Raw genomic sequence first — 26,451 nt, 5'->3', positions numbered from 1 at the left:
TTTTTTTTTTTTTTTGGCGACGGGTTTTATTATACCGTTGCTATAAATAAATTATTATTAGGCTTAGTCGACGGATAATAACCGTTGACATATATATTTTTTGCGACGGATTTTTTTATACTGTTGCTATAAATAAATTTCGTCTATTATTTATATAGTTATAGGCGACGGCATTTTTCGTTGCTAAAAATATATTTGGCGACGGAAAATATAATTCTATCGCTAATAATATTTTTCCCAACCACCCATCTTTTTCCGTCGCCTATTTTTAGCTGCGGCAGTATAGGCAACAGAATTGGCGACTAAAAATTAACCGTCGCTGCGATTTTTAACGACGATTTTATATTTTTTGTGACGTTTTTTTTTCATTGACATAAATGTGTTTTCTTGTAGTGATAGTTAAAATTCTTAAGACCATTGTTTCCGTATACAGTGGTAGTCATCATCACAGTGGTAGTCATCATCATCATGACGATAAGTGAAGAGTTATACTCTATTTTACAACTATTGTTACAGTTCTTAAGACCTTTGTTTCCATATAATATTTCATTCTCTCTCTCTCTCTCTCTCTCTCTCTCTCTCTCTCTCTCTGTTAAGAATTCAGCTTTTGGGAAAAGATCGAAATTCCCACACATGTTTTTTATTGATAAAATAATTTTCAAATTTAATAATGGGCAAACAACATCGACTTCGGTCCCATCTTCGAATTTGAGCTTGGAATAAAAAAAATACACTTTATTCCAGAAACTTCGTTTCGTATAAAAAATAAAAATTTTAGTTTCGGTGTTGAAACATTATTTTTAAACGATTTAAGGTTGTTTGGTGAATCTGTTTCTGGAACAGTTTTAGAATAGAAAACTGTCAGTTCTGCCGTTTGGTTATGCTTGTTTCAAAAAAAAAAAAAAAAAATATATATATATATATATATATATTTTTTAAGTCAATAATTATATAAATAACATTAAAATAGGCTTAGAAATTACTAATCCTTTGGACAATAAAGTATTACATTACAGAAAAAAAAAAAAATTGTTTCAAAAGGACAAATAAAGTAACAAAGCAAATAAAGAGCAAAGGTTGAAAATTCTAGCGATCGGGCTACTGACTTAAAACCTCCCAGGATGAGATTTTGTAGCCAGGGAGAGTTGAGCCCTCTTGCAAGTTATCCAATCTTGATGAAGATTGAAGGGAGTTTTCTGAATCATAATCTTCTTTCCTTGGTAAATACTTGGGCTGACTTGTTGAGTTGGAGGAGAGTGCAAAACCTTGGCATGTGGACAGATATAGAGTTGCTGTTAATGGGTTGACTAAGTTGCAGAGCTTCTCCCAATATCTTGATATATTTACCAATCTCCTTTTGGGGAACATTGGAGGCGATTGAGATTTCCTATTTTGTCAAACAGAAAATATAATTGGATACGTTCCAGAACAGATATTAGTACAGGGAGGGAGATTTGTTCTATATTATATATGAAACAAATAACTAGTTCAGCTACTTCAAGAGCTAGAATCCACTACCAAGCATTTCCATATGGCACAATGCGAATGATATTACCTTTCCCCACACTTTAAGTTGGTTCATTTGGAATTAAAGAAACCTAAACTAACTCCTAGGTTTCCCTAGAGTTGCTCAAATCCCTAATATGAGCGAAGACAAAGATATACATCAAGGAAAGGTGGTCTGAGAAGCACTATGCTCTCATTATCAATAAATACAACAAATTACCCTAGAGTACCAACAGGAAGGAACTATATGCTTTCCTTACTTTATTAATTATCCATAAATTATTACATCCACCAAAATAGACATTATATAAAAATTTTCCTTATAGATTCTAGAGAACTAAGAGACAATGCAAACTTCGGGGATAGACTTAAGAATTTAGATACAATATTATAAGAACAATAATAAATTTAGAAAAGAATAACCGGAGCAGAAATCTCCATAAGATGACAAACCCAGGTACACCATCTCCCAACCCAAAACCCCCTCTTTCCACTCCCCCAATAAGATACGAAATGCCTAGAATGCTAATAGTTAATTAAACTACCAAATCTTTGTAGACCGAATTCTTCCTCCCTTTCTTACGGAATAGGATACTGATGAGGTTTTTTTTTTTTAAATTCTTAATTCCTGATCACCAAATCACAAACCTTCAGCGACCTATTTCATACTAAACAAATCCAAGCCAACCCAATTAAGCAAAACAAGAATAAAACAAAAGGAGCCCAAATTTCAACAAAACCCTCTACCCAGGGGTGTTTGGGGGCAGGGACACCATCACCGTATAGACAAAGGCACACTCACACATTCAAGGGATTACAACCTATTAACACCAACAGAGAACAAACAGGAAGTCCGAAAGAGAAATAACTGGAGTGTCCTAGGCTCCTGAGCCTCCCTAATAGCCTGAACAAAAGCAACAGTAGCGAGTGCTTCCACACTGCGATTCCTCAAACAAGTAGCAGAAGAACAGTCCCGGAAGAGTTAAAAGGCGTGATTAGAGATATCGTAATCAAGACCCAATATGGAAGACACGTTGATGATTTGAAGATAAGCATGAAGGTTGTCGACAACAACAACGCCACCTGTTCCAGAGGAGCTTGTAGACGAAGAGGATGAGGAAGAAGAAGAGTCAAGGGCTTGCTCTAGTTCAGCAAGATGGCCGGCAAGGAGAGGGAAGAGCGAGCAAATAGAAGGCTGGACTCGAGAGACCATGTGGAGAAAGTAGTGATGAAGCCAGTGGGCTGGAAAGGGTCTTCATCGTCGCCGTTTGTGTCGCCCACGGCAGCAGGAGAAGGGAGAGAAGAGAGGTCAGAATTGACAAGGCAGAGAGCACGCAGGAGGCGAGGGTATATTATCGAGAACAAAAGTTCCTATTTTTAACAAGTTTGGAACGAAACTGTCGGACAGAACGATAATTTGTCGTTCCGTCTTTCCTCTTTCCAATTGTTTTTTTTTTTTTCAACTTTTGGTTAAAAAAACTGAAACACATCATATGTTTGCCAAACAGATTTTTGCAATAGAGTGAAAAAATGGTAGAAACGTTTTTTTGAAATGATACCAAACGGCCCTTACATCAGAAGTCCTTGATTTTGATTATTTGATTCTATTTCGATTTGGCTCAAGATATAAATTACATAAATCAAATCATCAAGAATATAACACATTTTAGAAATCCAAACCTTAATTCGGTTTCATATTTAGATAATCTGGGGTTTGGCTCAATGGTTTTGATCATTAAATCCAAACCAAATTGAACAAAAAAAAAAAAAAATTAGATTTTAAAACCAAAATCAAACTTGGCTATCAAATCAATTCAATTTTAATTGGATTTTTTTTTTTTTAATGAGAAAAAGGAAAAACATTCATCAAAAAACATAGGGTAAATTAACATCATTTCCAAGAAGTTCATGAGATCTTCTTCCTAGTCTAGCACTATTAGCGAGGTCAGTAATACATCGCATTGCCGCTGCAAGATTAGAGGTGTACATCCATATACACAACTGAAGTTCTATTATATTTTCCAAAAATAGAAAAAAGAGTGCCATGGTCAGGATCCGTTAAAATTGAAGGTTGTGGAATAAGTTGAAGTAAATCCTGAGACGAGAACAGTGATTGAATTGCTCCAGATCTGCGGTCGACCGGACATACCTACTTCTCTCTCTCTCTGGAATATGGAGGAGAAGAAAAATTACATAGACAAAGCTGAAGAGGAATAACAAGAAAAATGCATTGAAGAGGAATAGAATTCATCTATATAACAACACAGATAAAGATCGATACATATGAGATGAAATTAAGAATCACTGCGACATCGATAATACTTAGAGCATCCTCTGTTTTGGGGATTTGAAGGAGGTGGTTGGCAGCTATCAGTTTTAGTATAAGCTTGACCATTTGAACCTCCACCACAGACAGGCTGGTTTGGTTTAATTGCTCCATAAGAGATGTACTTACTTTGTTGGAGAAACCTTCTAGCTATCTCAGATTCCATTAGCAGCTCCTCTTCTTCATTGCATTCTGAGATGGAAGAGCCATTGCATCTTAGGTAAGCATCACTGGTAAGAGTAGTAGTAGCAGACAAGATCACTGGTAGAACAATGAGGAGCAAAGGGAAGAGGAGATGGAGATGGAGATGGAGAGATCTACTCCAGCTGGTGTCCATTATCACTATTCTTTTGCTCCTGGTGCCCTCCCTTCTTTTGTCACTTGTAAGGAGTGGTTGCTTTATATGGGACCATTCATTGCTTTTTTAAAGTATGAATATGTGATGGAGGAAGAAGCACTTCACCAAATGCCACTCAGAATGTTTACTACTTTTCCCTTCTTGGGTTGCTGCCAGCCTGTCACTTACAAGGTACATACACTCTCGCACGAGCCCCATACACACGTGCCCTACCTACCCATTAATGTACTTACAGGGTACACACACGAACACGAACACCTATACACATGTACACATTTGGTAGACCCTTAAAATAAACAATCTCCGGGGTTAATCATGTAAAGTTGTAAACCATAGTGAGATCTAGGAACATTAATGTCCAAACTCACTCTGAACCACACTGTACTTTTTTTTTGTTGGATCAGGCCTAAAGCACGCTGCACAATCCACACTGTACAATCCATGGTTTAAGGGAAAAAAATTGTCTGCAATTCCAATATTGTACAATTCCATGAAATACCATCTTCAGGGGTGACACGTGTATTGATATCAATACAATGGTCCAGATCTGATTTAAATACCTCTTCACTGGTTTAATGTTTTATTAGTTATACCAGATCTGGACCATTATATTGGTATCAATACACGTGTCACCGCCTGAAGGTGGTATTGCACGGAATTGTACGAGATCGGAATTGCAGACGATTTCAACCCTGGTTTAAGGTATTGGTATCAGATTGCGGTTGATCTTCGATTTATATTGATATTGCTAGTCATTGTATAATCCATGGTTTGAGAGATTCTTTAGGTACACAAATTTTTCTTTCCTTCCCTTTTATCTTCATTTTTAAGAGAAAAATGAAGATAAAATCCATTATTCCCGAGAAAGGAATTCAGCACTTAAGAATCGAAGGGAGAATCAAAGTCTGAACAACAAAGAAAGAACAGCAGGCCAAATTGGCTCCAAGAAGGTAGGCAGTTCGGGCGCATAAACTGATGCATGGGAAGAGGCCAACCAACTAACATCAATGCTCCAATGTTCAGCAAGGAAGTTTTGATTGGAATCTTTGCCTATGAAAATAGTCGAACTACATCGATTGAACGCATCCCATTGATCGCTACTAGCTAATAGGGATGAAATTATTCTCATATCCAGGTTACACTTATTATTTCAGCCAACAAAGGTTACCTTAACATGCAACATCAGTTTAACTGTCAATGTCTTTCCGTGCACTTACTTCTTACTTAACAACGTCGAAAGGTAAGAACAGCTTCACAATCCCTAGATCCATATATCTGAAGTGCAGTCACCTCCTGGATACCTCATCTCATGTGCTAGGGAGGGACCTTCAGGCTCAGCTCCAAAGTCCACAAAGAAATCTTTGTTTATTGCTAGGCCTCCTTTCTCCGTGTCAACATCGATCTGTAACATATGCGACCCTTTCTCTACAATGTCTGGGTAGAACTGGCGATCCCACACACTGAAGAGCGAGTTGGTAACATATAACCGCTTTCCATCTAAACTTAATTGGATCATCTGAGGCCCTCCCCTCAGACGATGACCCTGAAAAGAAGGTATGAATGGAGTTTGTCATTCCGTACTATACAGACCCATAAATATAAGAATACAAATAGATGTCTATGTAAATGAATAAGCAAATTAAAAGAATGATGATGTGATTACTATCATTGCACTGTTGTTTCAGTACAATAGAATGGAATTGACATACTACAGGCAGAAACCACTATAATATGTCTCACCATCAGTTTGGAAGGCACCCAATTGCTAGTTTTTTGTATGTTTGTGTATGTTCATTAGGGGTCATCGCTTGGTTTTATGGTAAAAGGCTCAAGAGTCCCGGCATAAAGACACGGGTTTAAGTCTGAGGAGGAGCTATTTTGTGCAAAGATGCCAAAGATTTGGACCAACACTAGTCCACCCACCCCCTGGACCCTGCAAAAGTGGGGACCTGCACCGCACCATGGCCTTTTTTCTTTGTTTTCTTGTTTGTTTGTTTGTTTGTTTGGTTGTGTGTGAGTGTGAATCATCTCCCTTGTTATAACGCAGAGAGATGATTGGCACACTGCTCTTCATTTATGGAACAGAGAGAACTGTTAATCAAGGATCCACAGAAACAGAATGTAGGTATGGTACAGGACCACAAGATGGACCAACACAAACGTTAGGGAAATATTGGTACAAACCTGGATTTCTGGAACATCAAATTGTTGCTCTGTCCCATCCTCTGCTACAGCCACAATAGGGCTCCCCTTTTGAATCAGTCCCCCAACCCACACTTGGCCTGTCAAAACAGGTTTCTTGGGGTCCTCAATGTTATATTGCCTGATATCCCCATGAAGCCAGTTCACAAAATAGAGGAAACGATCATCAAGAGACATCAGAAAATCAGTTATAAGCCCAGGCATTTCTGGAAGAATCCAGTTCTTCACCTTCAGTGGTTGCACAGATATTACAACCTGCAAATAAATAACAGAATAAAGTATGCTGATTATTGAAAACAATCATAACTACAAAATGCACAGTTAGACCATGAATTATCTGCACACCTCGTGATCCCATAATCCATTCACAGTCTTAAAAAATCTGACCATGTTGCTTGTTAAGGCACACCCCACAAATCCCGTATCTTTTGAAGGATCATGCAAGAACCTAATCTGAAAATGAATGAAACGATTCATGTAAAGGACCTCAAATTATATATTACATCCCAATAGATGGAAACTCAAAAGACAAAAGGCATAATAGTCTCTTGGAGATTAAGAAGCAGCAGTAGATGATGTTTCTAGTATTCACCTCCAATGGTAGTAGCCCTGTATTGCCAAGATCCATGGTTTGTTTTAGTTCACCTTCAGGCCAGCTGTATACATGTAAATGTCTTCCATACAGACCATCTGAAACATGCTGAAGATTGAATCCTTTTGTGAAAGCAGCCGGAGCTCCCCAAGAAGAGCTTATCATAGTCCCATGGCGTGGTTGGTACCAGTAGTCATATCCAAAGAGTGGACTATGGCCTGGTTTCTCCCACCTGGTAGTTTGGGAGAAATTATGCAGTTAGAAATCATGATGACCAATATGCAATTAAACTGCGAAAGCAATCACAATCATTGGCTTCACAAATAATGTAAAATAAGCTGCAAATATTGAGTTCTTCAACAATGTCTTGAAATGCTTATACTCTTTCTCAAGATAATTTTGCGAAAAGTCAGCCACCTTATCTTAGCATGTTTATCTTCAAACTTAAACAAGAAAATTGCAACATTACATTATCAAGAGAGAGAGATGATCATCTTGGAGATTTGGACCTCCTTGGCATAGGAATCCAGAAAATGATGACTTTATGCGAGATGGTGAAATGACTCAATAGGTAAGAAACAATAAAGAGAAACCTAATACACATCTAATAAAAATTTTAACTTTTGGCACCATTGCTCCCACACAAGGAAACAGACACCCAAAACTCAATCACCATTGCTACCACTGCTACTTCCACCTTTTAACAAACCACCCCATTGTAGGGAGAGAGACAAAGACAGAAGCTCCAAAAGGCAACCCAAAGTCTTTTTAAGGGTGATAATTACATGAACATACCTATACACAATGTGAATATATATCTAAGGTAGTCGTAATGAGACTTCAGCATATAACCAAATATAAAGGATAGACTAAAAATAAACAATTATTAACATATTCTCATAGACTCAAGAACTTTGTACAAGAAGGAGGTACGGAACATGAGGTTTCATAACTATATCTTCAATATATCAATCAAGATATTGTTAAAACCTCTTAACCCAAAATCTCAAGCTGTTAAGGGAAACAACAATGTATATCAATATTACACGCACCTACATATCAACCCCCCCCCCCCCGGGGGCATGTGTAGGCCCACACACACACACGGCTCTACATGTGACACCATCACGTGGCACCGAGGGGCAGAAGGCACAACACACAAACTCCTCACACTTACAGGGATCAAACACCTGACCTCCTGACAATGGCACTATGTTACAACACTCTCCAAAAAGCACAATCCGTTATGTAAGGGTACCAACAATGTATATCAACACAAATATATATGTGTGTATATATATATATATAATATATTCAATCTCCACCTAATAATTAAAATAAATAGCTGTCATACAGTTCAAGATCAAAATTTCTAAAGTTCATAGCACAATTTCCCTTGAAAACCTCGTTAAGATTTTTTAAAATCTACAATTAACTGCACCACACATGGAAGATGGGAAATGGGGCAGATTAAATGGGTAATCCACCCCAAACAACTGTTAACCATAGTTGTCACGGAGTCAAGGCAAATCAAGGCGTCGGGGGGCTGCCTAAGTGCTTAGGTGACACCTTAAGGCAAACAAGGCAATCGAGTGTTATTTTTTATTTTCTTTCTAACATTATTTAGTATGCTACATATATCTTGTATCATCAAAAATCAACATTAAGCCACATCAAGGCATAAAAAATCAACACTAAGTCACATCAAATCATCAAAGATCAACATTAAGTAATAAAAATTAACATTTAGGGAAATGTTCTTGTTCTATAATAAGTTTTTCTGGTCAAATGATTTCATTTTTACATGAGACTTTTTTGTATTAGGAATAGCACAAAACCAGATTTCCAACAAGTCTAACATTACTAAAATCTCAGTTGTAATGACAAAGTTATGTTCCGGTCAAATTTATTTTAAAGTGAATGAATGCTGTTAAAATTCCTGAATGAAAATAATTTTAAAGACATCAAAACAAAATATTATTTTTCCGGAGTTTTGTTTTTAGCAATCTTTTACCATGATAAGATTTATAAAATTTTCAGAATTGAGAAAAACCCTAGCATATGAAAGTTCAAAATTGCACTTACAACCAAAAATCCACTTTTGTTCTTGGACTGGGGGTTGGTCTTTAATCCTTTTGGAATTTGATTTTTAAACTATTTTTATTGGATTCAAATAAGGGGGTTGACTTTTATCCTTTGGTATTTGATTTTTGACTTTTTATTGGGTCCTAGGCGGTGCAAACCTCCTTGCCAACTATGCTTTTAACTGGGACCAATCAGGTTCGGTCTGGTTCCATTTGCTTTGGATGAACAGAGTTCTGTTTAAGATCAGATTATGTCATGACAGAACATGACTTCTATAGAGAATGTTAAGCATTTTGCTCAATCTCGCTCTTGTCCCTGACCCACCGCCTCAACCCCTTTGTCAGTCAGTTCAGGTTCATGTTAGCTGATCTGTGCTAAATAAAACCTATTGCCATCTTGTATGTGCACACACACACAGAAATATTCCAATGAACCCAACATTAGGGCGGTACATAGGATTAAGAAACACAGATGGTTTCTTCACAAGGATTTTATTTTATTTTATTTTTTATGGAGAAAGACACCTGGCAGCCACCGGGTTGTAGAAAGGAGGTCAATATGCTTACATTGTATTTGGGCACATACAACCTGCTTATTCCCTCTTGACAGTTCTGTTTTATGGCCCTTCTTCTTGTTGTAGTATTATGCCTTTTACCTTTATCCATCTTAGAATTAAATTGTTTTTGTTACTCGTTAAAAAACTTGTAATTTGCTCCAGACTAGGGTTACTTAGATTTTCCTGCACCATGATGCCAATATATGGCCACTCTTCCCCCTAATGGACGCAACAATAACTGGCACACTGATTGGAAAAGAAAATCATAAACATGATTACCATCTCAAGAAGAGTTAATTTCTCATTGATTTACTGAAAGTTATTTTTATTTTTCAAATAGAGAAATAAACTAGTAAGACCTAAGACTAGGTCAGAAAATAGAAAACTCTACAATGATACCATAGACATCTGATGATCCCACCAAACTGATTAAAAAAAAGAAGGTGGAGGAAACCTAATCAAGTAAGCTCAAAGCTCAGTTAAGATGAAAATATAGAATCAAAGAGAACCACACTCAACCTGAACCTATCAATCTCAATCATCTGTTTAACATATAGTTGACTGGGGCAGAATTACGTGATATAGGCTATTACCTCCCCTTAACATTGAAGTCAGAATCGAGAAGAAGAAACCCATTCCCCTCAGCATTTCCATCTTTATCTCCGAGGCAAGACACCATGATGTCTCCAGATGCAAGGCAGTGTGAGGTGTGGGGATATGCTAATCCAGTCTTTGCCACAATATCTTCAGGCTCAACCACTTTGTGCAAAGATGGAGTCCTTTGATTCTTCGTGTCGATTGCATAGATGCGACCTGAACTGGTAGAAAATTGACATTTGATGGTTCAAATATCACTGAGGTTATTTAGAAATTGTCGAAATAGGCATCTAACTTAATATGATTGTTGTCAATTGAAGGGGCCATATTTCCAACTAGTAAAGCAGAAAGGATAATTTAAGTTCCTGCCTTCACAAAAACTCATCAGAATATTTTACAGTCAGCAAATATTCTATAAAAAAACATAAAATATGATTGAAAATATAAAATGTAAAACAAAATACACATATGATCTTAGGAAGAAAATGGAAGAGTGCAAATGGAGCAAAAAAACTGATCCAAGTCAACTGTATAATTGGACCAAGTAGCCTTATGGATTGACTAGCCAGGACACCTCCACTGCTAGCATTTGGATTATGCAGGAAACTTGTAGATATTTCTTACCAGACAACTGGAGATACATAAGAATGAACAGAACTTTCTTTCCCCTTCTTTTTCTAACATATTCGCCATTAATATGTTCAGAATTCCTAAGAGAAATGGGAAAGGAGATACAGAGAGGGCATGAACTGTATGTGACATTTTACATTCAGCACTTCAGCAAGGTATCCACCATGCATACAGCTTCATCTTTGAAGTGTCCAGGTAAAGTAGGAGCATAGTACAACAGCCAGATCATAGAGACATGAACAGAACAATCAAAGTTACAGGAAAAATATAGCAAAAAGGTTCTGTTTGATCATTAGGTGCATGATACTCAATTTAGCATTTCAAGGAATATGCCCAAGGCAAAATGTAGCAAAAAGATTCTGTTTGATCATCAGGTGCATAATACTCAATTTAGCTTTTTAAGGAATATAACCAAGGCTAAATATAGCAAAAAGGTTCGGTTTGATTTACCTTTTCAAGGAATATATCCAAGGCCCTCTAGTGTGGTTTTCTGCTTTGTCGGGCCTTGAATAACAACCTCATGACTCCTCCAATTAATTTTTTAATTATGGATTTACCTATTTTGGAGGTTTTTATTTTTTGTTCATTAGGACATACAACATAGTCTGCAAAATTATACTCTACATCTTATGTGACTAGTTACTGGTCCAACAAACGGTGTCCATTGACTAGCATGAGTATGTTCCAAGTAATTTTTATGTCTACAAGTTTGTCTCTACTACAATATAAAATAAATAAATAAATTCTTACACCAGTGATGGGAGGACCAGAAAACGGCGTTCGGCTGTTGGATCTCCATGGCAAGAACTGCAGGAATTCCAACCAGAATGATGTAGTTCATCATGTAAGTAAGGCACTGGCAGTCTGTGGATAACTTTTGAATAAGTAGGTGAGCTTGGATCTACATCCAGCGTAGCCAAGTAATCAGGCTTCTCAATTCCTGTTCCTGTGAATATGATAAGCCATAATTACAACTCGCCACATCAAAACTCAATACAGAAAAGGAAAAAATTATTGTTACATTGAGCAGGAATAATCACTGATAAAAGTCACATAAGGAAAAATTCAATTCATCGTCTCTTAGAGAACTTTATTAGTTATTTATCAAACTTAGAAGTAATATAGCATCTAGTGCTGCAATCACAGAATGGTAACTAATCATAAAATATTGCACCCATCAGTTCAAAACATGTTCTAGAAATCAAGAAAACACAAGGATAACAAATATGAGGTTTCCTATTTCATGTTTTCATTGATGCTATCAAACCAAGGACAATTCCTCCAAATTGGAAACAATAGCAACAGGAGAACAGAAATAAAGACTTAACATTTTGATCAAATCATCTTATTTCAAATTCTACCAATCCAAGACATGATTGACTTGCATTAATTCCAAATTACGCAGCACATAATGGTAAGTCCTCTGTTGTGGACTTCAATACAGCATTTAGCTAATAGTCTGGAGATATATCAGAAGAAGATTAAAAATAAATAATAAAAAAAAAAAGAACTCATCGTCAACTAAGGTGATCCATTCTAAAATTTCAAGAAACAATGCCGCTGACAGACAATGCCTAAGCCAATGCTACCGGCCCCCCCAAAAAAAAAGGAACCTTTCTTAAGATTCCTGTAAACTGGATCAAACAAATAGCTACCAACAAAACCCATCAGAATTCTAAATGAAAATTTTCATTAACTAAACAAGATAATCAAAGAAAGCTCCATAATCACCTCTCCTGAACAAACCCTTTTCAATATATGAATTTCCACACAAATATCCAACCTCATTTCAGAAGGGTGACAAACTTTATGAAATTTATCCTCAGAGCAGAGCAGAATCCAGCTTTTGCTCTCTCTCTCTCTCTCTCACACACACACACACACACATTAAAACTGAAACAGAACTTCTAAGCAAATATTAGCTTAGATCTACATTATTGTCCATCAAGAATAAGGATATTATACACTACATACTCATTTCATAAGATCATTTGAACTAAATAAAGAGATGGGTACCTGAATAAACACAAGCCACATACAGAATAGATTCTTTAGGACCAGACATGGCTTCGAGCGGAGAAGCATATCCTGGTCCCTTGCCGCAACAACCATTAACCTCATCGGAAACATTTGCATGTTGTACGGATACAGACGCCATTGTTGCTCCTCGAGAGAAAATTTTGATACAGAACAACACGAAATTGCCTTAAGAGAAGTTGAAGTTGCAGAAACAAAGAGAGGGAACGTCAGCAACTGAGAATGAACCCAAAACCAGAGAGATGGACAACTTACCTTTCTCACACTCACTCCACGAACCCACGCCAGTAGGCGTTAAAACAGCAAGGAATGGGTGAACGTGTCCGAACTCCGAAGAGCTGCAAACTCTGAAGTCTTAGACACGTGTGCTGTTATACCATAGAGGAATGGTTGCTTATGCCTTCAAAGGTGGATCGCATCGTCTGTATCGAATTAGTATCGGCTAGGACCGATACCTGAACGATCCGAGATCAGGTATGATATGAGTGTAAAGGGTAAAAGCGTGGAAAAAAATAGTTTTTAATTAAAAAATAATGATAAAAATGACTGATACGGTATCATCTAAGATAAAACACCGATAACTAAATCCATATATACGATACTACATGTCTACGTGCTTTCGTTGAGAGTCGAACTCAAGACCTCCCTCTTACTAAACAGGTGCTCTAGCCAAATGAGCTACAAAAACTACAAAATTTAATTTATTAGTGAAGCTCAAAACAATTCCACCCCAATAAAAATAAGGTAGTGTTGTCCATGCGGGAGCTGAGTGTCTCTCTCCTCTATCCACATGGGGAAGGAGAGACAGATTATCACGAGGTCACATTCCCCTATAGAAAATATTTTCCCACAAAATAAATATAAATCATCATATGTCAATAAAACAGCATGTAGTTGTCAATTGTCAAATCTGAGGAACATTTTATGTACGATTTTTGTTAACAAGAGCTCTCTTCAATCTATTCAGTTTTATGGATTGGGTTCAAGGGTCAATCTTGGCTACACGCAATTACATCTAACCCGTATAATAAATCAATTATTGGAAGACTCGAGATGGAAATGCCTATTAACACACATCGCCATTAAACCAATGGAGCTACACCCGGGGAGTAGGGGTGTATGTCAAGAACTAATTCAATCATTATCTATACATATTTTATTCATCACTTATTTTGATATTTTTTTTTTTTTTTTGTGATTTTCTTATTGATACTCCTCGAGGTGTCAAAATTTATGTGACTTTACTCTTTTGCCTTTAGGTATAATTTTTTATTTTTAATGAAGGGTAATAATATATTTTTACACATATTATATAACAATGATAACTTTTGATAATAAAATAATGATATGTCATTTTCAACTTATTTTCTGAAAATTCTGTTATACCCCTATTTTATAAACTCTATGGGAATAAGACAAAGAACAATTAAGAATAAGTTTCAAATTCTAACGAGGCGTCATTGACATTCAAATTTGAATCCCATTTGATATATCATAGACAGAAGTACGAATTATTTCACCAGGTTATCTATCATTATTACAAAGCTCTGAATATAAAAAAGATTAAGTATATGTTTGGAAGTCAAGAAAAAGAATAAAAATCATACAAAAGTGTATCATTTCTGGGATTTTTTTTTAGGCATTTGTAGTGTTTTCAATAGATAGAATATTTCCTTGATTCAAATTTGCAATTACCTCAATTTAAGCGTTTTTATTTTTTTGGCATGGTTCAAAAAAGAAAAGAAAAAACAAAAACAAAAACTATATTATAAAAAAAATCACATATATATATATACCACTAGGCCAACGCCCAAAGAATTCATAAAATGGTGTCACATCTTTCAAGGAATTCAAGAAGGTAGTGGTTGATAAACATGACATAAAATAAAATTTTATTCGAAGATAATCTAATTAACGAGAGAACATCACTTAGTTGTGCGTTGCTCTTTATATGGCTGGTCTAATCCCATTAATTGAGTTATTAATATATGAAGAAAACACCGTAGTTGTCAAAGTTCCAAATTTAGGAAACTGCTCCAATCATCTAACCTACCCTATTTGCACATATTTAATTCATATTTATCGTTTCACTAAAATAAATAAATAAATAATTCATTGTTTATTTTGATGACCTTTTATAGGTAGATTTATTTTGATGACATAAGACTCAAAACGTTTTTTTTTTTTGGTATGAACATAAGACTCAAAGTCATACGTATAAATTGAAGATTATCTAAAAGGTATATTTAGAATTTGACATATTTGTTAATCGTTTTTTTTTTTCTCAAAATTCTTTAAGTTAAGGGTATAAAAGAGTTTTCAAAATTAATTAAAAGTAATTCATCCTTACACCATCATAAAAAATTGTCCTCGTCTTAAATATTTTCCGCATATATATTTGAAATTACAATGTTTATATTTATTGGAAAAATATGTGTTATATCAAAAGAGTAAAAAATTAAAATTATAAATTATTTGACATGTTCAATGTGTATTCAAAAGAAAATTCATTAAGTATGTATGATGAGATATGTCTGTCATTAAAAGTTGAGTCTCCTTTGATCTATAACATGGCAGATAAATCAGTATAAAACTTTGAAAATAAGAAAACAAAGGACAGCAAAATGACGTCCCCACCCTTATTGATGCCCATATGTGCCCCCTTATTGGTCCACATGTTAGTGCAGGAGCCAAGCGATTAGAGAGCATCCTTTCTCCGTAAAAGATATTTTGAGAAAATAAAAATAATGTGACCCTACACCAAAACATATAGGGGTGAAATGACTGACTTACTTCAATGAAATAAAAATTACACTTTTATTAATGCTTCACATGCGGAAATCGCACTATCTCACAAAAAACACTTTCCCTTGAGATAATTATATAATTTTATTTATTGATTTATTTATTTATTTGGTTAGAGATAATTATGTAACCTAGTATGATAGAGACATGACTATCTAAATAGGTTTCATAAAAGTGCTTACAAGGAAACCCATATAAATAATACCTAAAGTCAAGGTCCCAGGAATTCAAACAATGGTGTCACATCTTTCAAGGAATGAAAGAAAGTAGTGGAGGATAAACATGCTATTAACACAAAGTTAGTTGAAAATAATGCGAGGATTGAAAGCGTGAGAAAAGATAAAAACTCTCAAAATTGAAAATAAGGAAAAATAAAAATTCAATAGAAATACAAATCATATTGGCTTTATCTATGTGTGCTGACATGTCATTTTGAAGTCAGACTGCAAGGAGCTAATCTTCTACCTCCATAACAGTTTCAGAATTGGTCTTCTCATTGCTTAGGTTCCGTTTGGTATCATTTCTGTTTCAAAAACTTCGTTTCGTGTCAAAAACGGAATTTCAGTTTCTGTGTCAAAATATCGTTTTTAAACGATTTAATGTTGTTTGGTGAATCTGTTTCTAGAACAGTTTCAGAACCAAAAAACGATAGTTCTGCCGTTTGGTAATGCTTATTTCAGAAACAATTTATTTTATTTTTTTCTCTTTTCTTTTCTTTTAAGTCAACAATTACAGTTTAACATTAAAATACTATAAGCATATAAATCCTTTGGGACAATAAAAAATTACATACCAACTAATCACACTCGGATGTTGGTCGTGTCTTTCAACCACCCCCTATGTCTAACATAATCACATAGGTTGAGGAAGACATGACGTTCCATCATAAACTCTTCATAACATCTGTTGGCATGCCTATTCAATACCTCATGCATCATAACAGCACCTGAAAATACACTATCCCTACATGGTTCTCGAATATATACAGCCTCACTTAGTAATTCTATTATCATGTGAATGATCGTATCTTCTTCATCACTAGAAGTTTCACATAATGCATTTGACATAACTGCAATAAATTAACAAATACTTCTCAATTTGAAACAAATAACTGTAAAACATAACAATCTGACACATCGTCTCAACCAAAAACACATGTTCAACATTACACACATCGATAATAGAAAAAAAAAAACAAAAGAACTAAAACATAAGAAGCCATCATCGAAAGTATTGTCCTGAAACAAAAATTATCAAAAGTAGCATTCAAACACAACCTCAACTACTCCAAAGCATCTAAAAGCCAAGTCCTCTTAACAGGCTTTGCACATACAAACAACTCCCTCCAACTAGGATCAGCACACATATGACTGACTGGTGGCCTTCAAGTATGTCTCCTTTGACTTATCCGGTATAGAGGATAATACCGCCTCACATGCACTCATACTGAAATCTCGAGGATGAGATGCACCTTTCCCACCACGAACAGGAGATGTAACGGAAGTACTGGATGCTTTCTCAATTTTAATGGATAAATACTTCCCATATAAGTCCTTGACGTGGCTATCTCCCTTATTGGAGCTCTTTTTTCTTCATCCTATGGGTGTCCTATCAAGATTTCGCTTTGTGGTGGTCTGAGTTGGAATAAGAGTATCCTCATAGAAGGAGTCAGTCATGCCTAAATGCACCGGGGTACTAGGGGATTCAAAGACTTGCTTAATATCAATAGTATTAATAGCTTTGATGTCATCCAAATCTTGAGCACTGTCAACCCTTAAGTTACCTCTAGCATATGCATCTCCAAATACAATGCTCAAATCTGGCCAATTGCTTAGTCCATATTTCTTGTATTTCAACCAACCTGGATTTGCCTGCATAAGCAGTCATTGTATCACTCAGATGTACTACTCATTGCAATCTAATTTTGAAATAATTTAACTAGCTAGTGAGATCTATTGTACCTGTATTGCCCTATCCCATACAGACTCATCATCAACTGTGACTGATTTTGTCATTGAGTTCCACACAAATCCAGTTGTTTCAAGTAGTCTCTTGAATTGTTGGTACTCGTGTTTCAACTTGTTCATCTTATTGCGTAATTGTTCTCTCCCAACTGTACGATTTAAAGCTTTCTAAAATTGCTTTGTAATGTTCTCCCATCCAGTTTTGTTAAATGAATTACTAAATTTGTGACCATTTTTATAGCTTCTTTCATTGCCTCAATGAAAATAGTAGTCTCAAGTTCTGACCACTTAACAGCAGGGATACTACTTCCAGACATAATAGCTAAACATTATAAGTTAGTGCAAAAAGTTAGCGTACTGGGTTAAAAAAGACTGAACACTTAAAAAAGAAATAACAAAGCTAATCTTCTGAATATGATACAAACATTTGTAAAACATATTTACATGCATGAAGATTAACAATTTCTTGTACTAAAGAAACAAAAAGTAATATAAGCGACATAAGACCAAGCAAAGTAACAAAGAAACCCAAGTAACAATGTCTTATCACAATTATCAAATAAGAATTACCAAAGAAATCTGGAAATTAGATTTGGAATCATACCCAGGCAAAGTAACAATGCTCCAATGAAATCAGATTTGGGGACAGATAATGGAAAGACCAATATAACCAAGTAAAGTAACAAAGAAATCAAGCATAATAGAAATGGGAAGATGAATTCTGTTCTGGCAGCAGCCCTATTTTCGACTTAAGTTTAAAATGGACTGAATTACTATTGTCACACCCCGTTCACACAGAACTGGGCCAGTGACCGGGTTAACACCGGTTAACCCAAACCTGCCAGGATCATCTGATACAGTATTCCACCACAGCATACACACAACTAATAAAAGCTTATCAGATCAGCGAAAGACTTGGTTTACCTGTGAATATTCCCATAATACTTGATACCTGAATTGTGATACAATAGTTATATACATGTGGGCCCGAAGGCATGATATTTACACAATGAAAATACAATTCACATATCAAGTACATAAAAGAAATCATCAAAAATCAGAGTATATAGCTCGGCTCGGTATCAGAACCTAGAGCTCAGCTCGGTATCAAAGGTTGAGCCCAGCTCGGCTTCACAAGGTAGAGCTCGGCTCAGCATCAAAAGTGGAGCTCAGCTCGGCATCAGAAGTGGAGCTCAGCTCTGCATCAGAACTGCGGTCCCGCAGCATAACTCTCGCACAAGCAATCAATGTCATGCCCTAACTCCTCAGGGGCCCACCAGTCCTCTTCAGGGAACTCGACTGTGGGACCCGCCCTGTGCTCTTCAGATGGATGACCTGCAAAATCATCTAAAAGAGGTGACACGTGGGATGAGCTCACTAGCTCAGTAAGTGGAAAGATGGACCACACAACAGTCCACACAATAATTCACAACCATATGCACTACATGCTATGCAATACATTTTAAATCACATCCACCTAAGCAACATTACTAAGTCTTTGGTTTAGTGCTACTACAACCACAGTGCGCGTATACTCCGGGTACGAGCAACGAACTCCATCCCGTGATACGCCCATAGGGCTGTCAGAGAAGGCCCACCGTGAGTACTCAGAAAAATAAAAACATGCCGACCACCGGCTCTCAACATAAAGTAAATGACTGAAATTTAAAGGTGCTGACTCCAGCAATTTAAAAGCAGTACGATTGGCCCTCTTGAATATACCACCGGGGTTGCCGACTGTCCTAATGACCAGCGGGGCGTAATGTCTAATTGCCACAGTGACTTAACAACCGCGACCACTGCTTCCCCCCAAATGGTAACCCAACACCTTAACCCCTGTTGGGAAGGGTCGTAGCATGGGTAGATGATAATCCTAAACCGCATGCTCCTATATGACAATAGTACGATTGCATAGTGCCATCGTGTCCCATACCACGGGCCACCAATGCACTCGTTTTCAAGCCGACTATGGCATCTAGTCTAATAATGCATCATGCATAATGATGTCAACATTCATCACATAAGCATTTCATCACTTGGCATTTAGAAAGTAAACACAACACCCATGCATAACAATGTGAGGATGACTAATCTACATAGTATTTTCATGATGGCATGACTATACTAGATAAAATTAAATGAATGCCAAAAAATGCCTTGAAACAAGGCCAAACGTCCTCTCCCCACTTACCTGTAGTGTACAAGGACTCCCATTTGGTACGGGTGAGATCCGATGCGAGAAGTGTAGGATTTGGTGAGTGGGATTAGTATTTCGCCATTTTAGAATCAATATTAACACGATCCAATGACACGATCATGTCTAGAATCCTAATAGAAGGTCACACGTCCGATTTGGGTCCAATCGGACGAAAAAATACTTTTGGAGCCTCTCGGGTGGGTCAGACCCACCGGTCTGGACCGGCAGGTAGGTCGGCCCACCGGTTGGGCCAGAGGGTCTGCTAAGATCGGTGGGCAGGGTGGCCTGCAGATTGGCCCGTCGATCTGGCCCGTCGGTTGTGTCCGAGGGCCCTGCCCTCTCAGGCGGGTGCCCACAGGCGGGCCAGATGGCCCACCGGTCTTGGCGGGAAACCTACTGTTTCTTCCCAACTTTCTCCAATCTTTAGGGATTCAAATGGGGCTTTTCTAAACCCATTCTTCACACATTCAAGGTCTTATAGGATGGTTCTAACCTAGATCTAGGTTAGATTTAAGGAATGGGAAACCATCTTACCTTCTTTGCTCAAGAACACCTTCAAACCCCCAAAATCACTTCAAATCCACAGTGCTTCTCCAACCTTGTAAATACTTCTTCAATCCTTCAAGATCAACACATAAATCATTTATTAAACCTTAGATTCATCATTTCAAGGGAGATTTACAAGATCTCAAGAAACCCTACCCAAATCAAGGGTTTTACTTGGGTATGGTAAAAGTTTAAGGAATCCAGCCTTTGCTCACCTCTAAACGTAGATCTAGTGTTGAAGATCACTTTTCTGGCGTCAGAATGGGAATATCAAGCCTCGGCACCACTGAAATCCATCTCTTCTTCCTCTTCCTTCTCTTCTCTCTCTCCTCTTTACTCTTCTCACCAACGTACGAGTGTCATAAATGAGAAAAGAAAAGAAAAGTATAAATGCTATATATACTTCTTTAAAATGCTAAGTAATTCACATGGGTGGGTCACTCAGGTGGGTGGAAGCGCCCACCTGTCCGCCCACCTGAGGGCCAAAACTTGGGATTTTGATAGAATTCAGCCCTCGACGCGAATCTCACCCTTGGCATACGATGTAATATACGTATACACCTTAATATACGACTGCATACCTAGTTTATCCGTACATGGCCTTATGATAGGTGCATGTACACGGCTTGGGTATTTCCGTCTCTTCTGGCACTGGCTCGGACTTGTCGGGCCAGCCGGTGTTTATGGTCACCCTTGCCATCATAGTCCATAAGGAGCCCGCTCTAATTCTCTCCGGTTCAGGTCCTGCATGGTTAAACTAGGTCAACCGTGTAATCAGACTAGGTTTAAGAAGTAGGGTATTACATTTACCCCCTTCTGAAAAATTTTGTTGTCGAAATTGCGTACTTGGTTGATCAAAAAGATGAGGGTACTTGGCTTGCATTTCATCCTCTTTCTCTCAAAATGCTTCTTCAAGTGAATGATTAGCCCATCGCACCTTTACATAGGAAATGGAGTGGTTGCGAAGGGTCTTCACCTTTCAGTCCAAAATTTCAGCTGGCTGCTCTGTATAGGTCATGTCAGCTTCAAGGTATTCTGGCTCTATGGGTAATACATGAGAGAGATCATGAATGTATCGCTTCAGCATGGATACATGGAATACATTATGAACATCCCCAAGTGAAGGTGGTAGAGCAAGCATGTAGGCTACTGATCCAACCTGGGCTAAGATCTCAAATGGTTCAATGTATCTTGGGCTCAACTTCCCCTTTCTGTGAAACTTTTGCAACCCTTTAGTAGGAGAGATCTTGAGAAATACCTTTTCTCCTGGCTGAAATTCAATGTCTTTTCTGCGGGTGTCCGCATAGCTCTTTTGACGGGACTGAGCTGCTTTAATCCGTTCTCGAATAACGTCGACTTTGTCACAAGTCATCTGTATCATCTCAGGTCCTAACATTCGATGTTCACCTACCACATCCCAATACAAAGGAGTTCTGCACTTCCTGCGATATAACACCTTATACGGAGCCATCCCAATTGTAGCTTGGTAACTGTTGTTATAGGCAAACTCCATAAGGGGTATATATTCTTCCCAACTACCACACATTTCCATTGTACATGCCCTGAGCATGTCCTCTAATATCTGTATGGTTCGCTCCGACTGACCATCAGTCTATGGGTGGAAAGCAGTACTCAAATTCAATTGTGATCCCAAGGCATGCTGGAACCTTTTTTAAAATCTTGAAGTGAACCTCGGGTCCCTATCTGATATAAGGCTCACTGGCACTCTATGTAAGCGTACTATGTTGTCCATGTAAAGTTGTGCTAGTTTGGCCATAGAGAACTTGGTCTTGATGAGAATGAAATGAGCAGTCTTAGTAAGCCGATCAATGATCACCCATATCGCGTCCATCCTCTTAGGTGTACATGGTAGTCCGGTGACGAAGTCCATTGTAATCCTTTCCCACTTCCATTCTGGTACTGGGAGTGGCTGAAGAGTACCATAGGGTCGATGCCTCGCAGCTTTTACTTTTTGGCATGTGAGACAAGTCGCCACATACAGAGCTATTGTGACTTTCATGCTTGGCCACCAGTAATTTTGTTTGAGGTCTTTGTACATCTTGGTACTTCTTGTATATCCAAATCATTGAGTACACACATTCTGTCTCGAAACATCAATGGCCCATCACTGGCTAAAGCAAAATCTGGGTCGTTCATTGTTTGATCTTGAACCTTAACTCTGATCCGCTGTAATTCAGGATCCAAAGGTTGGTTCATTATTACCTCTTGCCTAATAGCCGGATGCACCTATAGAGCCGTCAAGGATACAGTCAACCATTTAAGGTTTTCTGGTTGACGTTCCAATTCTAAGGTTGCTCCTTCATATAAGAGAGCTTCATCCATTAGTGTCGCCTCCTGCACAAGTGATGGGCTGACTGCTAAGCATGAGAGTGACACAGTCTGTGCCTTCCGACTCAACGCATCTTCCACTACATTTGCCTTACCGGGATGATACTGAATGTCGTAGTCATAATCCTTCATGAGCTCAAGCCATCTCCTTTGCCTCATGTTCAAATCCTTCTGGGTGAAAAAGTACTTAAGGCTTTTGTGATCACTGTATATTTCACATTTCTCCCCATACAAATAATGTCGCCAAATTTTAAAGGCAAAAATGACTGCGGCTAGTTCCAAGTCATGAGTGGGGTAATTCTTCTCATACTCCTTTAGTTGTCGGGATGCATAAGCTATTACCTTACCGCGTTATATGAGAACACAACCCAAACCAACTTTGGAAGCATCAGTGTTGACTGTCATCCCACCTGTGCCTTTAGGGATGGTCAACACTGGGGCTGATATCAACCTCTTCTTCAATTCCTGGAAACTCTTCTCACATTCCTCTACCCAGTCGAATTTTACACCCTTTTTGGTTAATTTAGTCATTGGCGCTGAGATTCGGGCAAAATTCTCAATGAAGCGCCGATAGTATCTAGCCAAACCCAAGAAGCTTCTAATTTCAGTGACATTCTTAGGGCTTTCCCATTCTAATACTGCTTTCACTTTATCAGGATCCACTTCGATTCCGGCCTTAGACACTACGTGCCCCAGGAATCTAACTTGTTCAAGCCAGAATTCATATTTGCTATATTTGGCAAACAACTGTTGCTCTCTCAACCTCTATAACATCATTCTCAAGTGTTGAGTGTGCTCCTCTTTTGTCTTAGAGTAGATCAAGATGTCATCAATAAAAATAATTACCCATTTATTGAGGACATCGTGAAATACTCGATTCATTAAATCCATGAAGGCTGCCGATGCATTGGTTAACCCAAAAGATAACACTAGGAACTCATAGTGACCATACCGAGTCCTAAATGGTATCTTGGGGATGTCACTGCTCTTTATCTTGAGCTGATAATAGCCTGATCTAAGGTTTATTTTTGAAAATACCCTTGCACCCTGCAGTTGGTCAAATAAATCATCAATGCGTGGCAATGGATACCGGTTCTTAATGGTTAGCTTATTTAATTCCCGGTAATCGATGCACATACGCAAGCTGCCATCTTTCTTCTTGACAAACAACACTGGGGCACCCCAAGGTGAAACACTTGGGCGAATAAACCCCTTTTCCAATAGTTCCTGCAACTGCATCTGTAACTCCTTCAATTCAGCTGGTGCCATCCTGTATGGAGCCTTAGATACTGGAGCTGCTCCAGGAGTCAAATCTATGGCAAACTCCAACTCTCTATCAGGTGGTAAATGCATCAGATCATCTGAGAAGACGTCGGAAAACTCTTTAACCACCTTTACCTCTTCTAGAGGTGTAATCCTTGCATCAACATCAAGTACCGATGCTAAGTAGCCCTGACATCCACTTTCCAACAATTTTACCGCTTGAAGGGTGGAGACAAGGACCTTCCTCACCCGTTTCGTTTTATCTGCTCGGTATACCAATTCTCTTTCTTCGTCATCTGTCACCCTAATCAGCTTCTCAGCACACATCACATTAGCTCGATGAGCCGACAACCAATCCATGCCCAGTATAACATCAAAATTCTGTATATTAAACTTAATGAGTTGTGCATCAAAGTTCTTCTCACTAATTTCCACTGGGCATGACCCATACACCTCCTTCAATTGTGTAACTTTACCAGTAGGCATACTAACAATCATTCCGTGATCTAGGATCCTGGGTGGCATCCCAAGTTTCTCAATAAATCTCTTAGATGCAAATGAATGAGTAGCTCCTGAATTGAATAAAGAATAGGTTGGTATGCCTGATATGGGTAGGACACCTAGCGTAACAATGCATATAATTTCAGTAGGTCATCAATATTTAACATAAGGAAATTCTTAATTTAAAATGTACCTGCTACTACTTCTGTACTGGCCTCAACTTCCTCAGCTGATAGAGCATACATCCTTCCCTACGGTTGACTTCCCCGAGTTAAGGGAGGTCGGTATGCTGAGGGCTGACTGGAGGGCAAGGCTGGTCTGACCCGACAGTCCTTTGCATAGTGCCCATATGAATGACAGTTAAAGCAACGAATCTGAGATGTCGGTATTGGGGCGGGGCCCCTCTGCACTTGACCCGTTGCAGATGGAGGTCGGGGTGGCCTTGGAACTGTAGGTGCCGCACTAGCATTCGGGTGAAAAGGTGTGGAGCCCGAACCATCAGCTGGTCTAGGAGGGTAGCCAGATGGCCTATAGGGCTGCCTATACATAGGTCCAGAACTGTACGATCCACGGTATACCTTGGAGGAGTTACCCATATCCGGAAATGGGTTTGTTCTCTTCCACAGTCCAGGCGTGAGAGATTGTTCTCCCTTCTGCTTATCCTCCATGGTCTTGGCCTTCTGCACAATCTGGCTATAATCAGTCAAATCCAAGACCTCAAGTACAGACCCAATAGATGCCTTTAGGCCCTTTAGAAACCTCACAGCCTTCTCTTCAGCTGTCCTCATATGCCTTGGGGCAAAATGGAACAAGCTCTCAAATTGCTGTTGGTACTCAAGGATAGTCTTACCTCCTTGAGTTAAAGCCATAAACTCAGTCTCCTTGTGATCTCTGAAGCTACGTGGGTAATGATTGTCCAAGAACAACTCCTTGAACTGTTCCCAGGTGGGTTCTGGATGGGCAACCAATAATATGGCCTTAGAAGCTTGCCACCAAGAGTTGGCCTCCTTCTTGAGTTGCAACCCCGCACAAATGAGTTTTTGTGCATCCGTGCACTCAATCACCTCAAATATTTTCTCCAGTTCTTGGATCCACTGGTCTGGTTCCAGAGGATCACTCCCCACCTTAGAGAATACAGGTGGTAAGTTCCTCTTAAATGACTCCACTACCTTTGACGTATTATTCGCCGACAGGTAATTGGGAGCATAAGCCGGATAGTAAGAGCATGGAGGGGGCACCCAATACGGAGGAATACTGAACGGCGGGATTGGAGGTGTACCTCCCACTTATGGCCCCGTTCCAGACCCTACAGGCAGATCTTGTGGAGTAAGTATCCATGGAGGTTGACCTGATTGAGAAAGGTCCAATTGTTGCTGAATAGCAGTCATAAATGCTTGCTGTTGCTGAAGCATTTGTTGCTGAAAAGCCTGTTGTGACTGCTGAATTATGGTAGCAACATCCCTCGGAGTAATAACCGATGGAGGGTCTGAAAGTGTAGCCATAGGTGGGTCCCCATGTGCCCCACCCTGACCAAGGGTCTCTGGAGGTGGTGGAGGTGAGGTTTGCCCCACAGAGCGGGACCTCATAGGATTCAATGGTCGACCGACCGGATAAGGACCACCCGAGGTACCTCGGGCATTGCTACCGGATCTAGTACGTACCATCGTATCCCTGTACCTGGAACATATCATACATCACATTGGTTAAACACCATAGAGTTTATATCGGCACATAATTATATGCCAACACGCAGGGTATTGTAGTGTATGATAGTCTGCAACTAATCGCAACTTGATTCCAAAAATACAGGGTTAGTGCTTCAACAAGCATGTCAATGGTCCAACTTGCCCATAACATGCAATTACAAGAGTAATAACAATAATCATAATAATTATATTAATAATATTAATAAAAAAAATTTCCCATATTTTTTCCAA

The 26,451-nt window shown here is 38.4% G+C and overlaps 1 protein-coding gene and 1 pseudogene across 1 annotated transcript; both read right to left on the bottom strand.

Moving 5' to 3' along the window:
• Positions 1 to 969: 969 nt before the first annotated feature.
• Positions 970 to 4,283, bottom strand: LOC122065463 (annotated as a pseudogene).
• A 925-nt stretch (positions 4,284 to 5,208) lies between these two features.
• Positions 5,209 to 13,289, bottom strand: LOC122065462 (selenium-binding protein 1-like). Its single transcript, XM_042629276.1, has 8 exons — positions 13,145 to 13,289; positions 12,869 to 13,057; positions 11,603 to 11,798; positions 10,219 to 10,443; positions 6,985 to 7,216; positions 6,738 to 6,845; positions 6,375 to 6,647; positions 5,209 to 5,733 (listed from the first exon to the last, which is right to left on the bottom strand). Exons 2-8 carry the CDS (start codon positions 13,008 to 13,010, stop codon positions 5,452 to 5,454), a joined length of 1,458 nt encoding a protein of 485 aa, XP_042485210.1. The 5' UTR covers positions 13,011 to 13,057; positions 13,145 to 13,289; the 3' UTR covers positions 5,209 to 5,451.
• Positions 13,290 to 26,451: the final 13,162 nt, after the last annotated feature.

This window comes from Macadamia integrifolia, unplaced genomic scaffold, assembly GCF_013358625.1.
Source record: "Macadamia integrifolia cultivar HAES 741 unplaced genomic scaffold, SCU_Mint_v3 scaffold2026, whole genome shotgun sequence".
Classification (NCBI taxonomy): domain Eukaryota; kingdom Viridiplantae; phylum Streptophyta; class Magnoliopsida; order Proteales; family Proteaceae; genus Macadamia; species Macadamia integrifolia.
The sequence above is the reverse complement of the archived record's forward strand: the minus strand, read 5'-3'. Positions and strand labels throughout refer to the sequence as shown.

What these genes read in the sequence shown, in the direction of transcription:
- LOC122065462 (XM_042629276.1), bottom strand. Translation starts at nt 13,010, where the DNA reads ATGGCGTCTGTATCCGTACAACATGCAAATGTTTCCGATGAGGTTAAT. An exon ending in ATGGATTATGGGATCACGAG is followed by an intron (nt 6,648 to 6,737) that starts GTGTGCAGATAA and finishes ATTTATTTGCAG; the next exon opens with GTTGTAATATCTGTGCAACC. An exon ending in TTGATGTTCCAGAAATCCAG is followed by an intron (nt 5,734 to 6,374) that starts GTTTGTACCAAT and finishes CCTTCTTTTCAG; the next exon opens with GGTCATCGTCTGAGGGGAGG.